Source organism: Oncorhynchus nerka, linkage group LG22, assembly GCF_034236695.1.
Source record: "Oncorhynchus nerka isolate Pitt River linkage group LG22, Oner_Uvic_2.0, whole genome shotgun sequence".
NCBI classification, from domain to species: Eukaryota; Metazoa; Chordata; class Actinopteri; order Salmoniformes; family Salmonidae; genus Oncorhynchus; species Oncorhynchus nerka.
Window position 1 is genome coordinate 23,769,874 of NC_088417.1, and position 23,730 is coordinate 23,793,603.

General features: G+C 42.8%; 1 protein-coding gene across 2 annotated transcripts in view; it reads right to left on the reverse strand.

Moving 5' to 3' along the window:
• The window catches only part of sema5a (sema domain, seven thrombospondin repeats (type 1 and type 1-like), transmembrane domain (TM) and short cytoplasmic domain, (semaphorin) 5A), a 209,006-nt gene that overhangs the window by 102,389 nt on the left and 82,887 nt on the right, over positions 1-23,730 (reverse strand). For both annotated transcript variants that reach the window (XM_029626548.2, XM_029626547.2), the window contains 2 exons: positions 13,269-13,331; positions 4,262-4,360 (listed from right to left, as the gene is read on the reverse strand). In XM_029626548.2, coding sequence (XP_029482408.1) covers positions 4,262-4,360; positions 13,269-13,331 — 162 coding nt within the window. The remainder of the gene's footprint in view (positions 1-4,261; positions 4,361-13,268; positions 13,332-23,730) is intronic.

Consider the following 23,730-nt stretch of genomic DNA (forward strand, 5'->3'; position numbering starts at 1 on the left):
AGGCTAATGCGATTAGCATGAAGCTGTAAATAACAAGAACATTTCGCAGGACATAGACATATCTGATATTGGCAGAGAGCGTAAATTCTTGTTAATCTAACTGCACTGTCCAATATACAGTAGCTATTACAGTGAAAAAATACCATGCTATTGATTGAGGAGAGTGCACAGTTATGAACTTGAGAAGTTACTAATAAACCAATTATGCACATTTGGGCAGTCTTGACCCAAAAGTTTGAACAGAAATGCAATGCTTAATTGGATCAGTCGTATTTTCTTTTACCAGATGTAATGCATTATGTTATCCTAAATTCATTTGACATTTTCACAAACGTCAAAGTTTTTCCTTTCAAAAGGTATCAAGAATATGCATATCCTTGCTTCAATGCCTGAGCTATAGACAGTTAGATTTGGGTATGTCATTTTAGGTGAAAATTGAAAAAAAGTTCAGATCCGTATTAAACAGTCAAATATAACAAATAACTACATTTTTTATAAAGACATTTAGAAATTATACTGTACATTTGTGACATCAATAAAAAAAATGCAAGACAGTAATATGAGATCTGTATGTAAAACATTTACATTTGACATTTTAGTCATTTAAGCAGATGCTCTTATCCAGAGAGACGTATAGTAAGTGCATTCATCTTAAGATAGCTAGGTGAGACAACCACATATCACAGTCAAATAAACAGGATACGGACATTCCATTCCAGCGAAACAATGGGCATATATAGTTTTGCAAACAAATCTGAGAACAGTAATATTTTACACACACATGAAGGTACCCATAAACAATCACTTCTGATGAAAAAACACAAATGTGAAAAATTGGTGGATATAGTGTTTGGGAAATAAACTTCATTTGGACAGACCTCAGATTAGAAAGAAGGATATGGAACAATAAACAATAATGCCTGTGAAACTGCTGTTTCTCCTCTAAGAAGAAGCCTGTCTCTTATTGTTACGGTAAGACCATCTTACAGAACCATAGCTAAAATCCTACCTTTAGCTATCAAGTTTGGATACAAAACCAATCCCTGGAGAATCAACTGAGGTAAAATAGAGGCAACCTACATTCTACCTACGCAGTTCCCAGCACAGAGCTCGTATGGCCATATCTATGTGGGTGGGTATTGCTGGTAATTAGCTATAGCGTCTTTTTAGGCAAGAATATGACTCTTCCCACAGCCTTTTATAATCAGCTTAACCTATCCAAAACCACACTCTAAGAACAAGAACACAACATCTGGAACAGGACCAATGCTAATAGAAAACCTCCATCTTCACTGTACTTCCTGGAGAAGTTCATGTACATTTTATTCCTCCTGGTTTGGTTGTTCTGATGACTAGCGGACATACATCTGTTTTCCTTGATAAAGCATTATTAAACCACATCAGTGACTTAGGGAAAGCCTCTCTGTTTTCACAAGCAGCTCCATGCGAAGCTCAGAGCTCAGACGTTTGGTTTGTCTGCCTTTGAAAGCGAGGCCAAATCCAGCTCTCCGTGTTTAAAAATACTCTACAGACCTACACTTGGCCCTAAGACAGTACACTTGTTCCCAATAAAAACCCACCCAACATAAACTGAGGCAAAAGCCTTGGATATGTTTAAGAGCTGGAATGTACACAGTGTTTCCTTGGCCAATATGAAAATGAAACTCATGGTGTAAAACCGCGAAGGAGAGATGCTTAGGGCAAGACTTCCACCTGCATTCCTATCAATCTAAACCGTGATGTATTTTTATACATTATTTATATAAACCATCATTCCGTACTTCGCATTTATGGTTAACCACATACTGTTGTAGAAATGTATCTTTGTTTCAATGGAAACCCGTCCAATAAACTTTAAATGCTTACTAATTCCGCAAATGGGGTTCTGCAATGGTCAATTCCAGGGCCACTATAGTTCCCCCCCCCACTAACCATCGCATTAAGCTATGAGGCAACGCTACACATTACTCACATCGACCCAGGTGTGTTCTTAACTGCACATCCTGCCTGACGGGCAGAAGATGTCTAACTATACAGAACACAAGCTTTGTCCAACTGACACACTGAAGCTTCTCTCTAATGCTGGCTTGGGTTTCTGATTAATCAATGAGAGATGGACTTTCCACTTCCTTAAAGTACGTGATGCTCATTAATAAAACAGCCTAAGAGCGGGTCACTTTGTATAGATTTATTAGAGTGGGTTGATTTGGACCACCGTTGGTTCCGTCAACACAAACTACCTCCGCTCCGGGCCTCCGGTCTGACCCAGCTTGACCCAACAATTGTCACTGTGTCTAGGCCTGAAGTCTGCGATGAAAGGGGGTATTGATGGAGTTTATTCTGTGTGTTGAGGGAAGTGTTTGGGTCGAGCTGGGTCTGTAAGACAGGTGGAATGGGGATAGAGTATAGATAGAGGCTGCATCTATCATGCATATTAAAGCAATGGAGTGAATGAGTTCTCTCTTCAGGACACACAGCAGCTGTGGTTGGGTGGACTGGCTGGGGAAACGGGTCACTTTCACACCTCTAATAGCCAATCATTTGAGACACACTCAGTGCTGTTGACTTGGCTTTCAGATCATCTCTCTTTCTCTCCCTTCCTTCCTGGTCAGTTGCCATGTTACATTTCCTTGCAGCCGTCTCATAAATGTGATCAGACACAGAAAGAGACAGCGAAGCAGGTGTTAGGTGTCTGATGATTCATAGCTGTCTAAAGGGCAGCAAAGAGGACATTGGGGCAGCAATAATAAGTTCTATATAATCATCATTTTACTCATCATCATATCATTATCAAAATCATCATCATGATCATCCTCATCATCATGACCACCATACTCATCATCATACTCATCATTATCATCATCATCCTCATCATCATCATACTCATTCTCATCATCATCCTCCTTTCTCATCATTATCACACACATCATCATACTCATCATCACACTCATCATCATCATCATCACCATCATCATACTCATCATCATCATCAGTAGCAATATCATCATCGCCATTATCAATAGCATGACTAGAGGATTGCATTCTCTAATTTCTGACAAATCCATAGTGGGCAAAAATAATCCTGCCATTCAAGGCCATAAATATTGATAAGGTCTTGAAATTAATTAATATATTGTCATGAATGAGGACATTTGGACAGAATTAATTTCAGTAAATGCCTGTAAAGACAGTGAATGGGTCATTAACGGGATATTAATCTGTGGTTATGTACACACATTATGATAACTAAATGCATATTTATTTCCTTCTCCTCTCTCTCGCTCTCTCTCTCTCCCTCCCTTGGAATCTTTCTCTCTCTCTTTCCCTCCCTCTTTGTCACTCTCGATCCCTCTCTCTCTCCCTCTCCCTCCCTCTCAATCTCCTTCTCTGTCGCACACAACCCCCCCGTCGCACCCAATACCTCCCTCCCTCACGATCTTTCTCTCTCCCTCTCTGTCACACTTGACCCCACTCTCTCCCTTTCCCTCTCTGTCGCACTCAATCACTCTCTCCCTCCCCCGCGATCTCTCTCTCCTTCCCTCTCGATCTCTCTCCCTCCCTCGCGATCTCTCTCTCCTTCCCTCGTGATCTCTCTCTCCTTCCCTCGTGATCTCTCTCTACCTCCTTCGCAATCTATCCTCTCCCTCCACCTCTCTCCCTCACGATGCCTCTCTCTCTTCCTCTCTCCCTTTCTCTACCTCTCTGTCGCTCTCGATCTCTTTCTTTCTACCTCTCGCCTGATCCCCCCCCACTCTCTCCTTCCCTTTGTCACACTGGATTCTTCTCTCTTTCCCTCTCTCCCGATCCCCCCTCTCTCTCCCTCTCTGTTACACTCAATTTTTTGTCTCTCTCGCTCTCCCACTCTCTATAGCTATGCAGCACTTATCTTTCATATTAGCAGACCCACTCAGAGTAAATATGTGTTCTCCTGTAACAGGGCTGATGAAATACCATCGTAATAATGTATTGACATTTATACTATATTTATTTCTGTCGGAGTAGTGGTTATGAGACGGTGACCTTTGTTGCTAACAAAATTAAAAATAAAATAAAAACATTGTCCTTCCCTCCACCTACACACCATATAATATAACCAACAGCCCACACACTTCCCTCGGATTAGACTGCAGGTTTATATACAGTAGGTGGAGTAGAACTAGAAGTAGAGGAGCATAGAGTAGTAGAAGAGAGGAAAAGAGAAGATAGTTAGAGATAAGCAAGTAAAGAGGAGAGGAGAGGAGAGACATGAATAGATTCTTACAGTGCGGTTGGTGCAGATGGGTGTGAAAGCATTGGTTCCACAGGTGAACAGTCTATCTCCATTCACCAGCAGCACTCTGATGTAATTCTGACACTCCTCCTGTGGAGAGGACAGAACAGCACAGCTGACATTAGCACTAATAGAATGACACAAACACAGGAATAAACACCTTAACCAAGTTTCAAGTATTTGCCATTTGTAAGTACATACATTGGAATTTCTCTTCAACGAGAGCTCAAAAAAGGTAGAAGATAAAAAAACACAAAGATTACATATAATACAAATAATCACATATGCAAGATAAGAAAGTATATGTGTAAATACTAGCCAGTCACATCCAAACATTGCACTAACTCTGAATAATGAAGCTGCAGCCCTAGAGTACCTACAGATGTAATATCTTAATTAAAGCCAGTTTGCTACAGTAGTAAAATGATCCTGCAGCAACAGGAAATGTAGGTGTTGATACAAGGGAAAATCAAGTCAAAAATGTCAAAGTGGAATTTACAAACTTCACAAGCCTTTTTAAACCTCATGTTTTAAATGTCCTGCACTGCAGGAAAGTTCTCCTGCAACAGGGTGATCAAATTAAGATCCTACATCTGTATTGGGAGTTTTTCTTTGCCTCTGTTGCCTTGGCTAATCCTTTGGGGGTTAGCTTAAAGCCCGGGTTGAAAAGTGCTATACAAATAAAAAATGAATAAAATGTGATTGATTGAAACAGTGTAACAACACGACCTCTGTTTCCCCCAACACTATTCACACTGCTCAGTCTGTCATTGGACTTTGTTAAAAACACACAACACTAACACGATGCTAGCAGTGAGAAGTCTTGTCAGAACATGGTGGATGTGTGTTTTTGCATTGTCTGACTGGAGTCTTAAAATAAACCACTTGATTGGTAAGTCTTGTGGTTCCTGAGGGCCCTCGTTCAGATTTAGGGCCAGTAAATCGGACTGTCTGGTGTACGAGAGATGCCCCTCTCTGACTCTTTTTTCCCTCTCTTTCTCGCTCTTCTATCTCCCTTTCTCTTTCTCCTTTCTCTCGCTTTCACGCTCGCTCTCTCCTCCACCTCTCTCTCTATCAGTGGTGCCTGATTTAGGAGTGTTACAAGGGACCGCTGAAGGGTTAGTGGGAGCAGTATATGTGTGTCTGTGGGAGGGGTAGAAGTCGGGTATATTTTATTTCCCCCTATCAAGATGGAGGTTAACTCATAAATCGATTCATTTTCCTGTACTAAGCACATTGTATATGTGTGTGTCTCTCTCGCTGTGTGTTTGTGTGTCTCGCTGTGTGTGTGTGTGTCTGCCTTTTGTAGTGTGGCTGCCTGTGTGTATATAACTCAACTCAGCACGGAGGTTGTTCCCCCAGCAAATAAAAAGCTGATTTTAATGTGTGTCTTGTGTCACAGTGTTGAAAACCTCCTGACAAACGTTCAGGCTCCTTATAGTAACACGGAGACTGTTATGCACGGCTCTCGAATGACAAACCAGACAGAGCTGCCGATCGACTCCCGTCAAGTCAATTTAAGTCCCTTTTCTTCTCCTGGTGGAAATAAATCAAAGGCGGTTCAGAGAGGCAGACACCGGCTTTAAAGAGCACAATCACTTGTAAATTCACTCAAGGCGGAGACACCGTATCTGTGAAATAACTTAAGTTACGGTATATTGCTGTGCGGCGGACTAAGTAATAAAAAAAAACAACTCTGCCAAGTAAAAGGGAGAGATGAAGAGGGAGTGAGAGGGCGAGAGAGTGAGAGAGCGAGAGAGACAGAGTGTGAGAGACAAAGAGAGAGAATGTGAGTGTGAGAGAGTGAAAGACAGAGCGAGAGAGAGAAAGAGAAAGATAAATAGAGAAATAAATAAATAAATATGCAGAGAATGATGTCTTCAATGCTGTTCTTTGTGTCATTGTCTCGTGTGCTTCAAATCAAAATTGTCCTGTGCGCTTCCTGCTTATTTTTGCATTGTCTGTCTGCATTATTTGCCAAGGGAAACATTGTGCGAAATATTACTGTACATTACTGGAGTGTATCTTCAGAAGCAACAACAAGAAAAACTATTCCTTAGGACTAAGGTAGCTTAGTCTGTAATTCAGAATGACAATCATACACTGGCCAATCCCTGCACACCTATTATGTCTGATTATAGACTTTCACAGGTACATCATCTCTCTCTGTCTGATTATAGACTTTCACAGGTGCATCTCTCTGGCTCTGATTATAAAGACTTTCACAGGTGCATCTCTCTGGCTCTGATTATAAAGACTTTCACAGGTGCATCTCTCTGGCTCTGATTATAAAGACTTTCCCAGGTACATCTCTCTGGCTCTGATTATAAAGACTTTCACAGGTGCATCTCTCTGGCTCTGATTATAAAGACTTTCACAGGTGCATCTCTCTGGCTCTGATTATAAAGACTTTCCCAGGTACATCTCTCTGGCTCTGATTATAAAGACTTTCACAGGTGCATCTCTCTGGCTCTGATTATAAAGACTTTCACAGGTGCATCTCTCTGGCTCTGATTATAAAGACTTTCCCAGGTACATCTTTCTCTCTGTCTGATTATAGACTTTCACAGGTGCATCTCTCTGGCTCTGATTATATAGACTTTCACAGGTGCATCTCTCTGGCTCTGATTATAAAGACTTTCCCAGGTACATCTCTCTCTGTCTGATTATAGACTTTCACAGGTGCATCTCTCTGGCTCTGATTATAAAGACTTTCCCAGGTACATCTCTCTCTCTGTCTGATTACAGACTTTCACAGGTGCATCTCTCTGGCTCTGATTATAAAGACTTTCACATGTACATCTCTCTGGCTCTGATTATAAAGACTTTCCCAGGAACATCTTTCTCTCTCGGTCTAAAGAAAAATATCTCTAATCTGAAAAGAGCATAGGCCCATGAGGCGGTGTGTGTGTGTGTGTGTGTGTTATAGGCCTCTAACAACCTTTCACAGAGGGATAAACACACAGTCAAATCTCTCAGACTCCAACCAAACAACTGAAATACCCACGAGGACCCTGAAGTTCAGCCCCCGGTCACATTCAGTCATAAAGCATGTTATTTGGAGGAGGGTATGCAGGAAAACCACACACACACACACACACACACACACACACACACACACACACACACACACACACACACACACACACACACACACACACACACACACAGAAGAAAGGAAAACAGTGTCTGTGTATAGTCAGTTTAAATGAAAAGGTGTGTACTAAACCCACTAAATACTACTTCAGACATGAATCACACATTGTTGTCCATTTTCTCCAGTTTGAGTGAAGTCTAAGTTAAGTCTGAGTTATGAGTGGGTTTGTTTCATGTTGGGATGAGTGTGTTAACGGCCTCACCTCTGATTTGCCCTGACTGAAGCAGGCTCCTTTACTGAACTCCTCATAGTTGTGTGTGTGTGTGCATGCGTGCGCATGTATACACACACACACAGCGCTCACTGACACAGACATAGTGTATTCTAGGAATTACCGTAATGCTTTTGAATCATCACTTTTAGAGAGCAATGAACTAAAGTGGTACCAAGTGATTAACACACCTGGGTAATACTTTCTATGAAGTCCACACGGACAATGCATTTATACAGCAGTAGACATTTTTTAAATGATTTTTTTAACCTTTATTTAACTAGGCAAGTCAGTTAAGAACAAATTCTTATTTTCAATGACGGCCTAGGAACAGTGGGTTAACTGCCTGTTCAGGGGCAGAACGACAGATTTGTACCTTGTCAACTCGGGGATTTGAACTTGCAACCTTTCAGTTACTAGTCCAATACTCTAACCACTAGGCTACCCTGCCGCCACATGCACTCCTAATGCAGTATAAGTATAGTTATAGACATGCATAAAGACTCATAATTCCATATACCAATAGTCATAATGCATTATAAGTATCATCATAATCACTTAGAATACACTGCAACATAGTGCTTCATAATTGCTGATCACTTCATTATTAGTCAATAATGCTGCATGACCCTTGAGGAAGAAGTGATCAGCAATTATGAAGCACTATGTTGCAGTATATTCTAAGTGATTATGATGATACTTATAATGCATTATGACTTTTGGTATATCTTTTTATAGTCTTTATGTGTGTCTAGAACTATACTTATACTGCATTAGGAGTGCATGTCTAATGCTGTATAAACTATGGGAAATGTTATAAAGAAAAATGTCTGAGCCGTGTGAATGTCTGAGCCGTGTGAATGTTAATGTCTGAGCCGTGTGAATGTTAATGTCTGAGCCGTGTGAATGTTAATGTCTGAGCCGTGTGAATGTCTGAGCCGTGTGAATGTCTGAGCCGTGTGAATGTTAATGTCTGAGCCGTGTGAATGTTAATGTCTGAGCCGTGTGAATGTTAATGTCTGAGCCGTGTGAATGTTAATGTCTGAGCCGTGTGAATGTTAATGTCTGAGCCGTGTGAATGTTAATGTCTGAGCCGTGTGGATGTCTGAGCCGTGTGAATGTTAATGTCTGAGCCGTGTGAATGTCTGAGCCGTGTGAATGTCTGAGCCGTGTGAATGTCTGAGCCGTGTGAATGTTAATGTCTGAGCCGTGTGAATGTTAATGTCTGAGCCGTGTGAATGTTAATGTCTGAGCCGTGTGAATGTTAATGTCTGAGCCGTGTGAATGTCTGAGCCGCGTAAATGTCTGAGCCGTGTGAATGTCTGAGCCGTGTGAATGTTAATGTCTGAGCCGTGTGGATGTCTGAGCCGTGTGAATGTTAATGTCTGAGCCGTGTGAATGTTAATGTCTGAGCCGTGTGAATGTTAATGTCTGAGCCGTGTGAATGTGAATGTCTGAGCCGCGTAAATGTCTGAGCCGTGTGAATGTCTGAGCCGTGTGAATGTCTGAGCCGTGTGGATGTCTGAGCCGTGTGGATGTCTGAGCCGTGTGAATGTTAATGTCTGAGCCGTGTGAATGTTAATGTCTGAGCCGTGTGAATGTCTGAGCTGTGTGAATGTTAATGTCTGAGCCGCGTGAATGTCTGAGCCGTGTGAATGTCTGAGCCGTGTGAATGTCTGAGCCGTGTGAATGTCTGAGCCGTGTGAATGTTAATGTCTGAGCCGTGTGAATGTTAATGTCTGAGCCGCGTAAATGTCTGAGCCGCGTGAATGTCTGAGCAGCGTGAATGTCTGAGCCGTGTGAATGTCTGAGCCGTGTGAATGTCTGAGCCGTGTGAATGTTAATGTCTGAGCCGTGTGAATGTTAATGTCTGAGCCGTGTTAATGTCTGAGCCGTGTGAATGTCTGAGCCGTGTGAATGTTAATGTCTGAGCCGCGTGAATGTCTGAGCAGCGTGAATGTCTGAGCAGCGTGAATGTCTGAGCAGCGTGAATGTTAATGTCTGAGCCGCGTAAATGTCTGAGCCGCGTGAATGTCTGAGCAGCGTGAATGTCTGAGCCATGTGGATGTCTGAGCCGTGTGAATGTCTGAGCCGTGTGAATGTTAATGTCTGAGCCGTGTGAATGTTAATGTCTGAACCGTGTGAATGTTAATGTCTGAGCCGTGTAAATGTTAATGTCTGAGCCGTGTGAATGTCTGAGCCGTGTGAATGTCTGAGCCGTGTGAATGTCTGAGCCATGTGAATGTCTGAGCCATGTGAATGTCTGAGCAGCGTGAATGTCTGAGCCATGTGAATGTCTGAGCCATGTGAATGTCTGAGCCATGTGAATGTCTGAGCCATGTGAATGTCTGAGCCGTGTGAATGTCTGAGCCGTGTGAATGTTAATGTCTGAGCCGTGTGAATGTCTGAGCCATGTGAATGTCTGAGCCGTGTGAATGTGAATGTCTGAGCCATGTGAATGTCTGAGCCATGTGAATGTCTGAGCCGTGTGAATGTCTGAGCCGTGTGAATGTTAATGTCTGAGCCGTGTGAATGTCTGAGCCATGTGAATGTCTGAGCCATGTGAATATCTGAGCCGTGTGAATGTCTGAGCCGTGTGAATGTCTGAGCCGTGTGAATGTTAATGTCTGAGCCGTGTGAATGTCTGAGCCGTGTGAATGTCTGAGCCGTGTGAATGTTAATGTCTGAGCCGTGTGAATGTCTGAGCCGTGTGAATGTCTGAGCCGTGTGAATGTCTGAGCCGTGTGAATGTTAATGTCTGAGCCGTGTGAATGTTAATGTCTGAGCCGTGTGAATGTTAATGTCTGAGCCGTGTGAATGTTAATGTCTGAGCCGTGTGAATGTCTGAGCCGCGTAAATGTCTGAGCCGTGTGAATGTCTGAGCCGTGTGAATGTCTGAGCCGTGTGAATGTTAATGTCTGAGCCGTGTGAATGTTAATGTCTGAGCCGTGTGAATGTCTGAGCCGTGTGAATGTCTGAGCCGTGTGAATGTTAATGTCTGAGCCGTGTGAATGTTAATGTCTGAGCCGTGTGAATGTTAATGTCTGAGCCGTGTGGATGTCTGAGCCGTGTGAATGTTAATGTCTGAGCCGTGTGAATGTCTGAGCCGTGTGAATGTTAATGTCTGAGCCGTGTGAATGTTAATGTCTGAGCCGTATGAATGTTAATGTCTGAGCCATGTGAATGTTAATGTCTGAGCCGTGTGAATGTTATTGTCTGAGCCGTGTGGATGTCTGAGCCGTGTGAATGTTAATGTCTGAGCCGTGTGAATGTCTGAACCGTGTGAATGTTAATGTCTGAGCCGTGTGAATGTTAATGTCTGAGCCGTGTGAATGTTAATGTCTGAGCCGTGTGAATGTTAATGTCTGAGCCATTTGAATGTTAATGTCTGAGCCGTGTGAATGTTAATGTCTGAGCCGTGTGAATGTGAATGTCTGAGCCACGTAAATGTCTGAGCTGTGTGAATGTCTGAGCCGTGTGAATGTCTGAGCCGTGTGGATGTCTGAACCGTGTGAATGTTAATGTCTGAGCCGTGTGGATGTCTGAGCCGTGTGAATGTTAATGTCTGAGCCGTGTGAATGTCTGAGCCGTGTGAATGTCTGAGCCGTGTGAATGTTAATGTCTAAGCCGTGTAAATGTTAATGTCTGAGCCGCGTAAATGTCTGAGCCGCGTGAATGTCTGAGCAGCGTGAATGTCTGAGCAGCGTGAATGTTAATGTCTGAGCCGCGTAAATGTCTGAGCCGCGTGAATGTCTGAGCAGCGTGAATGTCTGAGCAGCGTGAATGTCTGAGCCGTGTGGATGTCTGAGCCGTGTGAATGTCTGAGCCGTGTGAATGTTAATGTCTGAGCCGTGTGCATGTTAATGTCTGAGCCGTGTGAATGTTAATGTCTGAGCCGTGTGAATGTCTGAGCCGTGTGAATGTCTGAGCCGTGTGAATGTTAATGTCTGAGCCGTGTGAATGTCTGAGCCATGTGGATGTCTGAGCCGTGTGGATGTCTGAGCCATGTGAATGTCTGAGCCATGTGAATCTCTGAGCAGCGTGAATGTCTGAGCCATGTGAATGTCTGAGCCGTGTGAATGTCTGAGCCGTGTGAATGTCTGAGCCGTGTGAATGTCTGAGCCGTGTGAATGTCTGAGCCGTGTGAATGTCTGAGCCGTGTGAATGTCTGAGCCGTGTGAATGTCTGAGCCGTGTGAATGTTAATGTCTGAGCCGTGTGAATGTCTGAGCCGTGTGAATGTCTGAGCCGTGTGAATGTTAATGTCTGAGCCGTGTGAATGTTAATGTCTGAGCCGTGTGAATGTCTGAGCCGTGTGAATGTTAATGTCTGAGCCGTGTGAATGTTAATGTCTGAGTTAATGTCTGAGCCGTGTGGATGTCTGAGCCGTGTGAATGTTAATGTCTGAGTCGTGTGAATGTCTGAGCCGTGTGAATGTTAATGTCTGAGCCGTGTGAATGTTAATGTCTGAGCCGTGTGAATGTCTGAGCCGTGTGGATGTCTGAGCCGTGTGAATGTTAATGTCTGAGCCGTGTGAATGTCTGAGCCGTGTGAATGTCTGAGCCGTGTGAATGTCTGAGCCGTGTGAATGTTAATGTCTGAATGTTAATGTGTGAATGTTAATGTCTGAGCCGTGAATGAATGTCTGAGCCGTGTGGAATGTCTGAGCCGTGTGGATGTCTGAGCCGTGTGAATGTCTGAGCCGTGTGAATGTCTGAGCCGTGTGAATGTCTGAGCCGTGTGAATGTTAATGTCTGAGCCGTGTGAATGTTAATGTCTGAGCCGTGTGAATGTTAATGTCTGAGCCGTGTGAATGTTAATGTCTGAGCCGTGTGAATGTCTGAGCCGCGTAAATGTCTGAGCCGTGTGAATGTCTGAGCCGTGTGAATGTTAATGTCTGAGCAGCGTGAATGTCTGAGCAGCGTGAATGTTAATGTCTGAGCCGCGTAAATGTCTGAGCCGCGTGAATGTCTGAGCAGCGTGAATGTCTGAGCAGCGTGAATGTCTGAGCCGTGTGGATGTCTGAGCCGTGTGAATGTCTGAGCCGTGTGAATGTTAATGTCTGAGCCGTGTGCATGTTAATGTCTGAGCCGTGTGAATGTTAATGTCTGAGCCGTGTGAATGTCTGAGCCGTGTGAATGTTAATGTCTGAGCCGTGTGAATGTCTGAGCCATGTGGATGTCTGAGCCGTGTGGATGTCTGAGCCATGTGAATGTCTGAGCAGCGTGAATGTCTGAGCCGTGTGAATGTCTGAGCCGTGTGAATGTCTGAGCCGTGTGAATGTCTGAGCCGTGTGAATGTCTGAGCCGTGTGAATGTTAGTTTAAGAAATCTGTATTTTATATTATTGTGGAGTGATATTTAAATACACTGTTCTCACTCACTCACAAACACACACACACACACACATACACACACACACACAAACAGAAGAAAGGAAAACAGTGTCTGTGTATAGTCAGTTTAAATGAAAGGTGTGTACTAAACCCACTAAATTCAGACATAAATCCACCTACTTCAGACATGAATCACACATTGTTGTCCATTTTCTCCAGTTTGAGTGAAGTCTAAGTTAAGTCTGAGTTATGAGTGGGTTTGTTTCATGTTGGGATGAGTGTGTTAACGGCCTCACCTCTGACTTCCCCCGACTGAAGCAGGCTCCTTTAGTGAACTCATCACAGTGCCACTCCGCCTCCTGTCAACACAAAAATAACATTAGAAACACAAGATACTGGTGCTAAACTGCATTAGAAACAGACACTGAAACAGCATGGCACAATGGAAACACATAGGCATTAAATGAAGAGAACATTAAACATTGGGCAAAAAAATATGAACTGTTTCCTCCAGAACTGTTTCCTCCAGTCTTGAGTTGGTTTGACCAGGTGGTATAGTATCGGCCACTACAACCAACCTCTTTCCCTTTCCCATTCATTTATATGGCTGTGGTTCATCGACCCACACAGAGGCTGAATGAATACATCCTACACAGCAGACCGCATCCTATCGGTGTACCAGTGCACGTTAAATACGAACACTGAATTCAATTAACGAGCCCACCCACCAGGGCTCATTCCAGACACGAGGGAGCGAGCACAGAGACGGATGACAATGTGATTTACACCAGGGGAGAAAATGAGGGATACTTAGACATGAGAGAGCGAGCACAGAACTGAATGTCAATGTGATTTACATGGGAGGAAATGTTGAGATGCTTTTCACGTTTTTACTAGCAGAGAGGAATTAGGAGATAAAACCTAAGCCTGTCCTCTAAGGATGAGAATTCAATACACTCTGATTCCTCAACTGTAATTTCACTTCTGGTCCTCCAGGGGGTTTCATTGATAAAGGTTCTGTAGTAATGGAATGAAATGACTGCTGGCGTCAAGCCAGTGAAACGATGGATGGACGGAGGAGGAGAACAGCCATTACCGCCCCTCCAGAGATTAGGGAGTGAATGGAAAGTTTCTGTAATAATTACTGTACCGCTGTAACTTAATGTACCACTCCGGAAGTTTATGGACCACTTGCTAGCTATCAGTCCCATTGTAATTGTATGTTTCACTGTAACTCTAGACCACCTTCCCCAATCATTCATTTAGCCAGGTAAATCATGGAGAGCAGTTTCTATTTTTACAATATGGTAAACTACTTGAGGGAACTTTATACTGTATGGGAACTTTTTTTTTTTAGGACATAAAATAAATTGGGTTTTCATCTTAAATATACTCTATATTTCAACTTTGTATAAGGACGAAATGAGGGGAAGGTAGCCTAATGAGTTGAAACCACCTTTTACATTAAGAACCTGTTAAACTATACCAAACGCATTATTTTAATGTTTCCATCTGATTCAGAATTGAAAGTTGTATATCAGCTGTATATCGTGCAGACAGAAAGAGAGGTCAAGTTGAAACCCCTCAACAGAAACTTTCTTTAATTTCCTCCTCAGACAGGAACAGTGCACTGAAATTCTCCTCCGTGGTTTTTATGAGAAAGCCTTAACTCCACCGTCCCAATGGCCTAAAAGAAGTAACAGGAAGTAGAGATATTGCACGCACACACAAACAAACACACACAAAAACACACACGCGCACAGGTAGCCTAGAGGTTAGCGCATTGGGCCATTAACTCAAAGGTTCCTGGTTTGAAACCGGGGCCGGCAAGGTGAAAAAATCTGTTGCGGTCTCAGGGAGAGTTGGGATGTGCAAAAAAACACACTTGTGTGTAACAGGACAAAATATAAGCACCCCCCTAATAATAATAATTATTATTATTACCCACACACCTGGCAGGTTCACGTGGGAACAGGAGGCGGGAGAAGGGGGGATGAGAAGGAGAAAGCCCAGCATAAAGTGGAGGGAAGCAGAAGGTGGTGGATTGTGTGTGTGCGTGGCCACCACTCAGCTGTATCTGTCAGGATGCCAGATGACATTCCAGGCCAAAGCTAGCTATTTTAGGGACAGTGCTCCTCTGACACAAACCACACATAAGCACTAGCAGCTCAGCATGCCAACCCAGCTTGCACAGCACTGGCTGTCCCTATGAGTAGGCTATGTGTGTACAGTATGTGCACTCAGAAATTACAGGGAAAATACCAAAAGGTTTGGTCTAACTCAAACACAAACCTTCGCTGGTCCGTCTGTGATATGGTATTAGATAGTAATGATGAAGTAACATTATCAATAATATTACGAAAGAGCTTTGTGGGCACTAACGGATTCAATAAAACAAATCATTACTCATTCAAATTTATTATAATAATCAAATATAAATAGAACAATTCAGAAGAGATTCAAAACTCATACTTATTCCACTTTCAAAAACGGCTACTATAATAAAATATGAAGTGAATATTATCCATCTTTCCTAAAACCAGTAATATATTGGCATCATTTACCACCTCCCACACCCCAGTACCTCAGTGCCAAGACATCAAATGGGCGAGAATACCTAGCCGTGCATCGATGCAAAGTCCAGAACCAAAATCTTAAAACATTAAACACCCATTACAACCCTATTATTTAGCCTCACCGTACTCTGCAGACGAAATAGCTCTCTTAAAGTGAAATTGAATCTCTAGTGTGCTGACATTTATTCTAATTATCAGCTCTCAACTTTAGGTCTCTGATACACAGCCCTTTTTAGTTAGAAAGAAAAGCTGCTTTTCAGAAGTATCTACTGGTCTGAAAGCAGCTGTAGGGCATAATCACATGCAGGCATTCAGTGTTTGGGACTTAAAGTGATTTGAATCTGGAGATATGCATGTTCTCTCTGCCCACCCTCTCTCTTCACTACACTGTCCTCAGTACTGTTTGATAACCAAGAGATGAGCCTTTGTGCAGAGACCATGTGTGTGTCTTTACTACTAAGAGGCCCATTGTTACCCTAAGGTGGGTGTTAGGGAGAGACAGAGAGAGCGTGGTCAGAGGACAGACAGAGGGAGAGAGAAACAGAAGGGTGGCAGAAAAAGAGATCGGGTGAGAGAGAGAGAGAGAGAGAGAGAGAGAGAGAGAGAGAGAGAGAGAGAGAGAGAGAGAGAGAGATTGGGGGGACATAACATAGCATAGGACAGGGACTTAGGCAGAGAGAGAAAAGGGAGAGCAAGGAAGCGGAATGGAAAGACAGAGAGAAAAACAGAGAAGTGTTCTTCTCCCCAGACACCCAGACATGATAGCATCTATTTTGCATAAAGAGAGCCACACGTTATGTCTAGAGTAGATACTGTCTTGGGACTCCTTCGTAAGACTAGGACATTATGAGGAGAGACAGAGAGCAGAGACATCTGTATCTGTTCGAAATGTCTTTTGACCGTTTTTTTGTTGTCGCGACATTTAGAATTCTGACTGATGTCTGGCTGATGTAAGCCGATGAAAGGTTCTGACAAGAAATTGGCCCTGAAGTCATATTAAAATATGTGTCTGTTTCACAACAATCCCAGATAGTTACAGTCATCAGAGCAGAGCTGTCAGTCAACATGCAGGTAGGGTATTTAAAATCTTAATAGGGTATGTCTTAATTGACTGATAAACATGCTAACTCCACAGAGACTGTCGTCTCACCATAATGTATGACATCAAATATGAAGGTGTTCAGTATACACAGGGCAGCCAGTCAATTAGTCACTATCAGTGTGAACATTGACCATCATCCAGGGTCAAACCATTAGTTTCCGAACCCCATCACCCCTCTCAGCCACTTTAATGGACCAGTCCAAGTTATTATTGAGTGTGCTGTGTATCTCTATTCTGTGCCCCCATTCCACTGACTCAGTCCTCTGTATTATTCCATGCATTTAAATGGAGGAGTTATCCCGACTTGGCCAATTTAAAGAAGCTGTGCTATTGAAGCTAACAGAGGTGTTCCGTTAGTGCTTGCTAAGCAGGGGTAATTGTCTCTCAGACAGAAAGTGTGATGGGAAGAGAGAAGCTGCTGAAATACAACACACTGGGAACTTATTTTGCATCTTGCATTAGATGTCTTCATTATAGCAAAAAATAATGTTTCATGGCATATGTGCTATTTATTTCACATACTGCACTCCACATTGAATGTGAACAATGCTACTGCTGCTACAGAACTAGTCCAGCAATAATTGCCTAATGCTTCGATCCACAACACTCTGAAAAACTAGACTGCCTCTGTGTTCCAGTTTACATTTTCTGTGTCAGAGGAAATAGCCTACTAATGAAGGATTTAAAGTCTCTCATGTCTCTCATAAGGCCATTATATTAACGATAGAACAGAGGGAGAGAGAAGAGAAAGAGAGAGAGAAACAGGACAGGAAGGAAGGAACACTGAGGTCTAGAACCCAGGTGATCATCCATCACCGTGAGCAACACAATGGGATGTGAACACAATGCAGACAGAGAGCAGGTAATTCATCAAGGAAGTGCTACGTCCAACCCACAGCAGCTACTGTACAGGGTGCCAAGGCTGACTCTGCTGACTGGGGTTGGCAAGGGGTGAGTGTAGGACAGTGAGGGGGTAGGGGGTAGAAGGGGGTAAGGGGTGGTGTATTGACATAGGGGCTGTTCACACTAGACATGCTAGTCATTGCAGAGTAGGCCTACTTTACCTGCTGCCAGATTCTATATAAACCAGATTCTGAGTGTGTGTTTGTGTTGTAAAAACACTCCATCTGATGGCAATCAGAAACTTCTCAGAAACTTTTCACTTCAAATCATTGTTTTGCTTTGTATTCTGAGAGTGTTTACAACACGAAAACAGTTCATCAGACAAAGTACTATCTCTCGCCTGAGTCGTCTGTACCCTTCCTGTTCATAGCACCAATTGAAGAGATAATCCATGGGGAATGCAATCAAAGACACACAGAAATTGCAAAAGAGTTCTCTCGCTCTCGCTCTCTCTCTTTCTCTCTCGCTCTCTCTCTTTCTCTCTCGCTTTCTCTCTCTCTCTCTCTCTCTCTCTCTTCTCTCTCTTCATCTCCAATGTTATCCCTTCTTCTCAGAGCAGAGGACTTCACTTCTTCTCTCCCTTGTGCTTTTCTAAAACCTTGACTTTATTGTTCATTACAGTCAGGGAGTAGGAAGAGAGAGGGGGAGAGAAGGAGGGAGGGAAGAAGAGCATTTTGCTGAGGTAACAGAGGCCAGTGAGATTATGATAGCAGGCCTCAGCCAGTATCGATCTCCTGGTGAACTCTATATCTGCAGTACCACAGGACAGACAGAAGGCAGTTAGCTGGCTAGCAGCACATCAACTGCCACCGCTCTCTGAAACTCCAAACAACACAACAGTGCCAAGAGGCTCCAGGTTTCATTTTAAGTGATGAGGGTTAGTTTGAGGGAAAATTAGAGAGATTTCAATCAATAATGCCAGAAAAAAATTCTAGAGTGCTGGTTTATTTTTCCTTCATACATTGAAGGATGACCTTGGCTGTTTTGACATGCTCATAAATATATTTCCTCGGTTCATAAAGGATTACGTCTGAGCATTGATTAAACATCAAATGGTAATTCTACCTCGTCTCTTCTTGTAAAAAAGAAAGAAATCATGCACGGCATAGCTCTCAGCACTGAGCTTCATCAAGACACACAAGACACGAGAGTGTAGTTTTGTAGGTCATTTCCCACAGCAGACTACTTTAAGTAAAATCAACTAAACCTGTGAGTATTCTGGTAGTGCATTCTTTCTAGGAATGCATTATTTACTCGTTTATTTGTTAGGGACCATGTACAACATGCCATTGCACCAGATTTAGCTAGATAGTACATTTTCATCTGTAGTTCCCGTATTGCGGTTTCATAAACAATATTCCCATCACAAATCAACTTGATCCATCTTTAATGCTCTTAATATGAGCTGAGAGGCACCAGCAGGGGAGACTTCCTTCATAATGAAACCTAACACAGAAAGAATATAAGCCATGCCAAGGACGCCAAGGATGCAAATCTCACCGCAATGAAAATAATTGTATCTTTTAAAGAGAGGAGAGGGGAAATTAAAACGAGAGGAGGGGGTAAAGGGTAGTGGAGCTGAGGGACAAAGCAGAAGATGTCACGCCCTGATGTGTTTCACCTGTCTTTGTGATTGTCTCCACCCACCTCCAGGTGTCACCCGTTTTCCCCATTTTCCCAGGGTATTTATTCCTGTGTTCTCTGTTTGTCTGTTGCCAGTTCGTCTTGTCTTGTCAACCAGCGTGTTTTTCCGTGCTCCTGCTTTTTCCTTGCCTCTGTTTTTCTAGTCCTCCTGGTTTTGACATTTTGCCTGCCCTGACTCTGTGCCCGCCTGCCTGACCAATCAGCCTGCCCTTACCTTGAGCCTGCCTGCCTCCTTGTACCGTTTGGAACTTTGACCTGGTTACTGAACTTTTGCCTGTCCTCGACCTGCCTCTTGCCTGCCCCTTGTTGTTTAATAAATATCAGAGACTCAAACCATCTGCCTCCTGTGTCTGCATCTGGGTCTCGCCCTGTGTCATTATAGAAGAAGGTAAATGAGGAGAGGAGAAGAAAAGAGAGGAGAGCGGGAAAGAGGAGAAGAGACGTGAAGAGGGGGAGAGTTTGAGGAGAGAGAGAGAGAAGAGGACAGGGGGAGAGGAAAATTACAAGAAGAAAGGAGAGAAGAGAAGAGAAAAATAGAAGATGGTAGCAACCAAAGTAGAACCAAATCTCACAATAGCACTCCGACCACTTCAGCTGAGCCCTGTTTTTTTTTAGATAGGTAGCTCCTTAACTCTCTAGCCTAAAACCCTGTTCCAGTCAGATGCAAAGCAGCCTCTAGACTCAGGGTCAGTTTAAATTGGCAGTTGGCCCGTGGTCCAGATTACCAAGGCTTTCTCTCTTTGGAGATGAGGCCTGCCTGGGGCGAAGGAGGGTTGATAAGGGCTAGAGGAATCTACACTGAGTGAGGGATGAGATAAAGGCTAAGAGGGATGGATGAAGGGTTGGGGGAGGATGAGAGAAGAAGGGATGGGATGAAGCATCTTTAATAACCAGCCCTGTCCCAGTGAGCACCAACAAAAGAGTGACTCCCCATGGATCTCTGCCTTTCTCTATGGGAGGTATCTCTCTTTTCTTATCTCTCTGTCTCACTCTACCTCACTTTCTTTCTCTCATCTCTGTCTATTATGATCTCCGATCTCTTTTTCCTCTATTCTTCCCTCTCCTCGTCTTCTTCATGTCTTTTGTTCTCTCTCTCCCCAACCCCCCTCCCCCATTCTCTCTATTCTCTCCTGGTCTTTGAGGGTGTAAACAGCCAGTGTCTATCCTCTGTCCAGAGCATCAGTAAACTGCCAGTGTCTAGCCTCTGTCCAGAGCATCAAAGGAGCCTGCTGTTTTCCCCCAGGAAGAGATCCAGATAAACCTCTAACGTGTCAATGTTTGACTGGTTACTCACTGTGCTACACGATTCTTAACCCCACAGGGGGTAAGTACACACATACAGCCTTCAGCCATGGAAATCAAGGAGAAAGGAGGGAGCATGCTGGGGTAATGGTTACTATGCCATTGTGGGATGAAGGGATGAAGGGAGGGAAAGAGTTACAATTATACTGTACAGTATTTTTACAAATATCACTTTGCACTGCTCAAACACATGCTATTGCTTTCAACATCAAAGGTTGACAAAAAAGATAAGAGATATTATTTTATAGCGTAATTTTAATAACACATTTTGAAATATCAAATAACAATCAATTTGCTTGATTCAATTGATTTGGTTTTGTGCTGCCAGTCTTAACTAAGAAGAGATAAAGAATGAGCATCTGTACTTCTTCCTCTGGCAGGCAGAACACAAGGTGCAAATAACTTAGCAAACTGCAAAAATACTATCGTCATGCAGCAGAACAGAATGGGTCTGGACCACAGGAACCACAGGAATTTCACACGTGGTTTTAGGAGCTGGGGTAGACATGCACGTATAGGGAATTAACACTGACTGAAGAGAAGACTACAGTTAGACAGGTGGGGCATTAACTTCTTGGATATAGGGGGCGCTATTTAAATTTTTGGATGAAAAATATTCCCGTTTTAAACAAGATATTTTGTCACGAAAAGATGCTCGACTATGGATATAATTGACAGCTTTGGAAAGAAAACACTGATGAACTGATGTTACAGGTGAAACACAGATAAAATCCAATCAGGAAGTGTCGCATTTTCTGAAACCGCCTCATGCCAATGATTCCTTATATGGCTGTGAATGGGCCACGAATGATCTTAGGCTTTCTGTCGCTTCCCCAAGGTGTCGACAGCATTGTGACGTATTTGTAGGCATATCATTGGAAGATTGACCATAAGAGACTACATCTACCAGGTGGTCGCTTGGTGTCCTCCGTTGCAATTATTGCGTAATCTCCAGCTGCAGTATTTTTCCGTTAGCTTCTGATGAGAAACCAACTGTCACGACTGATATATTATCGAATAGATATGTGAAAAACACCTTGAGGATTGATTCTAAACAACGTTTGCCATGTTTCTGTCGATATTATGGAGCTAATTTGGAAAAAAGTTCAGCGTTGTAGTGACTGCATATTCCGGGCTTTTTCTTAGCCAAATGTGATGAACAAAACAGAGCTTTTTCGCCAACACAAATAGTATTTTTGGAAAAAATGAACATTTGCTATCTAACTGAGAGTCTCGTCATTGAAATCATCCAGAGTTCTTCAAAGGTAAATTATTTTAATTGAATGCTTTTCTTGTTTTGTGAAAATGTTGCCTGCTGAATGCTAGGCTTAATGCTATGCTTGGTTGAAAAGCATATTTAGAAAATCTGAGATGACAGTGTTGTTAACAAAAGGCTAAGCTTGTGTTTCAATATATTTATTTAATTTCATTTGCGATTTTCATGAATAGAAAAAGTTGCGTTATGCTAATGCATTATAGTTTAAGTATTTTTCTGTCGATTTCTCAGCCAAGCAGGTTGAACAAACGTGACGTGACGTTTGGAAAAAAGGAACATTTGCTATCTAACTGGGAGTCTCCTGAGTGAAAGCATCTGAAGTTCTTCAAACGTAAATGATTTAATTTGGTTGCTTTTCTTATTTTTGTGAAAATGTTGCCTGCTGCCAGCACAGCCTAGCATAGCATTATGCCATGCTAAACTTACACAAATGCTTGTCTAGTGTTGGCTGTAACGCATATTTTGAAAATCTGAGATGACAGTGTTGTTAACAAAAGGCTAAGCTTATGTTTGAATATATTTATTTAATTTCATTTGCGATTTTCATGAATAGGAAATGTTGCGTTATGGTAATGCGCTTGAGGCTATGACAGTGGTTCTTAACCTTGTTGGAAGTACTGAACCCCACCAGTTTCATATGCGCATTCACCGAACCCTTCTTAAATTGGAAAAATAAAATATGATTTTTTCAAATTCAAAACATAGGTATATATTTTACTGGTGCACAAAATGAATCGTGCATCAACATCACTGTGTTCAAAGAACAAAATCATCAAAACATGATTTTCACACAAAAACAAAAACATAATAATGAATATTTACTGCAAATCAGTGTGACTTCTGCTGTTGCCTTTCAGAGACAGAGTTCAGAAATGCGCGGCTTCACCTTGGCAAGTGCCACTCTTATGTCCTTTTCGCAACAAAGTCTGTTCCTTTTCTTCGTTTTTATTTCCAGCATCCTCTAAAAGGATTGCTCGCAAAGATATGTTTTAACAAACGGTATGAAAATCTCTAGAGCTTTCTTAGCAATAACAGGGTACGTTACCATTTGTTGACACCAAAACGTTGAAAGCGTTGTTGTTCTGAAGAGTTGCTGTTGAACCTGGATCTGCTGAATTTCAATGATTTCATTGAGGTATTCATCATTGACATCTGTTGTCTCAACACTAAACGTGAACGGCTGTCGAGAGACTTTGCAAGCTCATCAAAGTCTGTGGCAATTGCTTGTTTCAGTTCCACGGGTACAGAAATTTCTCAGATTCCAGATACATCTTCGATCTTACTTACACAGTCGTCCAGCAGGGGAATGTTTGCGAAGTTATCGTTCTCTGTTCGTCGTTTCCATGACGGTAGCTTTTTTTGAAAAGCCTTCAGGTTTTCCTCCGCTTTGATGATGTTGACTCCACCGCCCTGCATCTTTTGATTGAGATGATTGAGAGCTGCGAAGATATCAGCCATGAACGCTAAAATGAGAATGAACTGCATGACAATGTTGGTGCTCTTGCAAAAACAGGGCTAATTCCACACGCACGGCAAAAACACGATTCAGCGCCTGTCCCCGGGATAACCACCGAACGTTAGAATGGTACAGAAGTACCTCGAATTCAGAGCCCATTTCTTTACACAGCTCACTGAAGATGCGGTGTTCGCACATTGTTCATGCATTCCACTACAATTTTTAATACTTCTGCCAGTTTTGGAGGCAAGGTTTTTGTTGCCAACGCATGCCTGTGCAGAATACAATGCGTAACAATGATGTGTGGTGCATCGGCTTTCACTAGCGCACCAAAACCAGAATTTCTTCCCAGCATGACTGGAGCTCCGTCCGAAACAAACTGCAGAAACCATATCCCACGAAAGATTGTTGTCTTTGAAGAAGTCATCCACAAGTTTCTTCACATCGGCTGCCTTAGTTGTTGTTGTAAGAGGCTTACAAAATAAAAAATCTTCCTTTA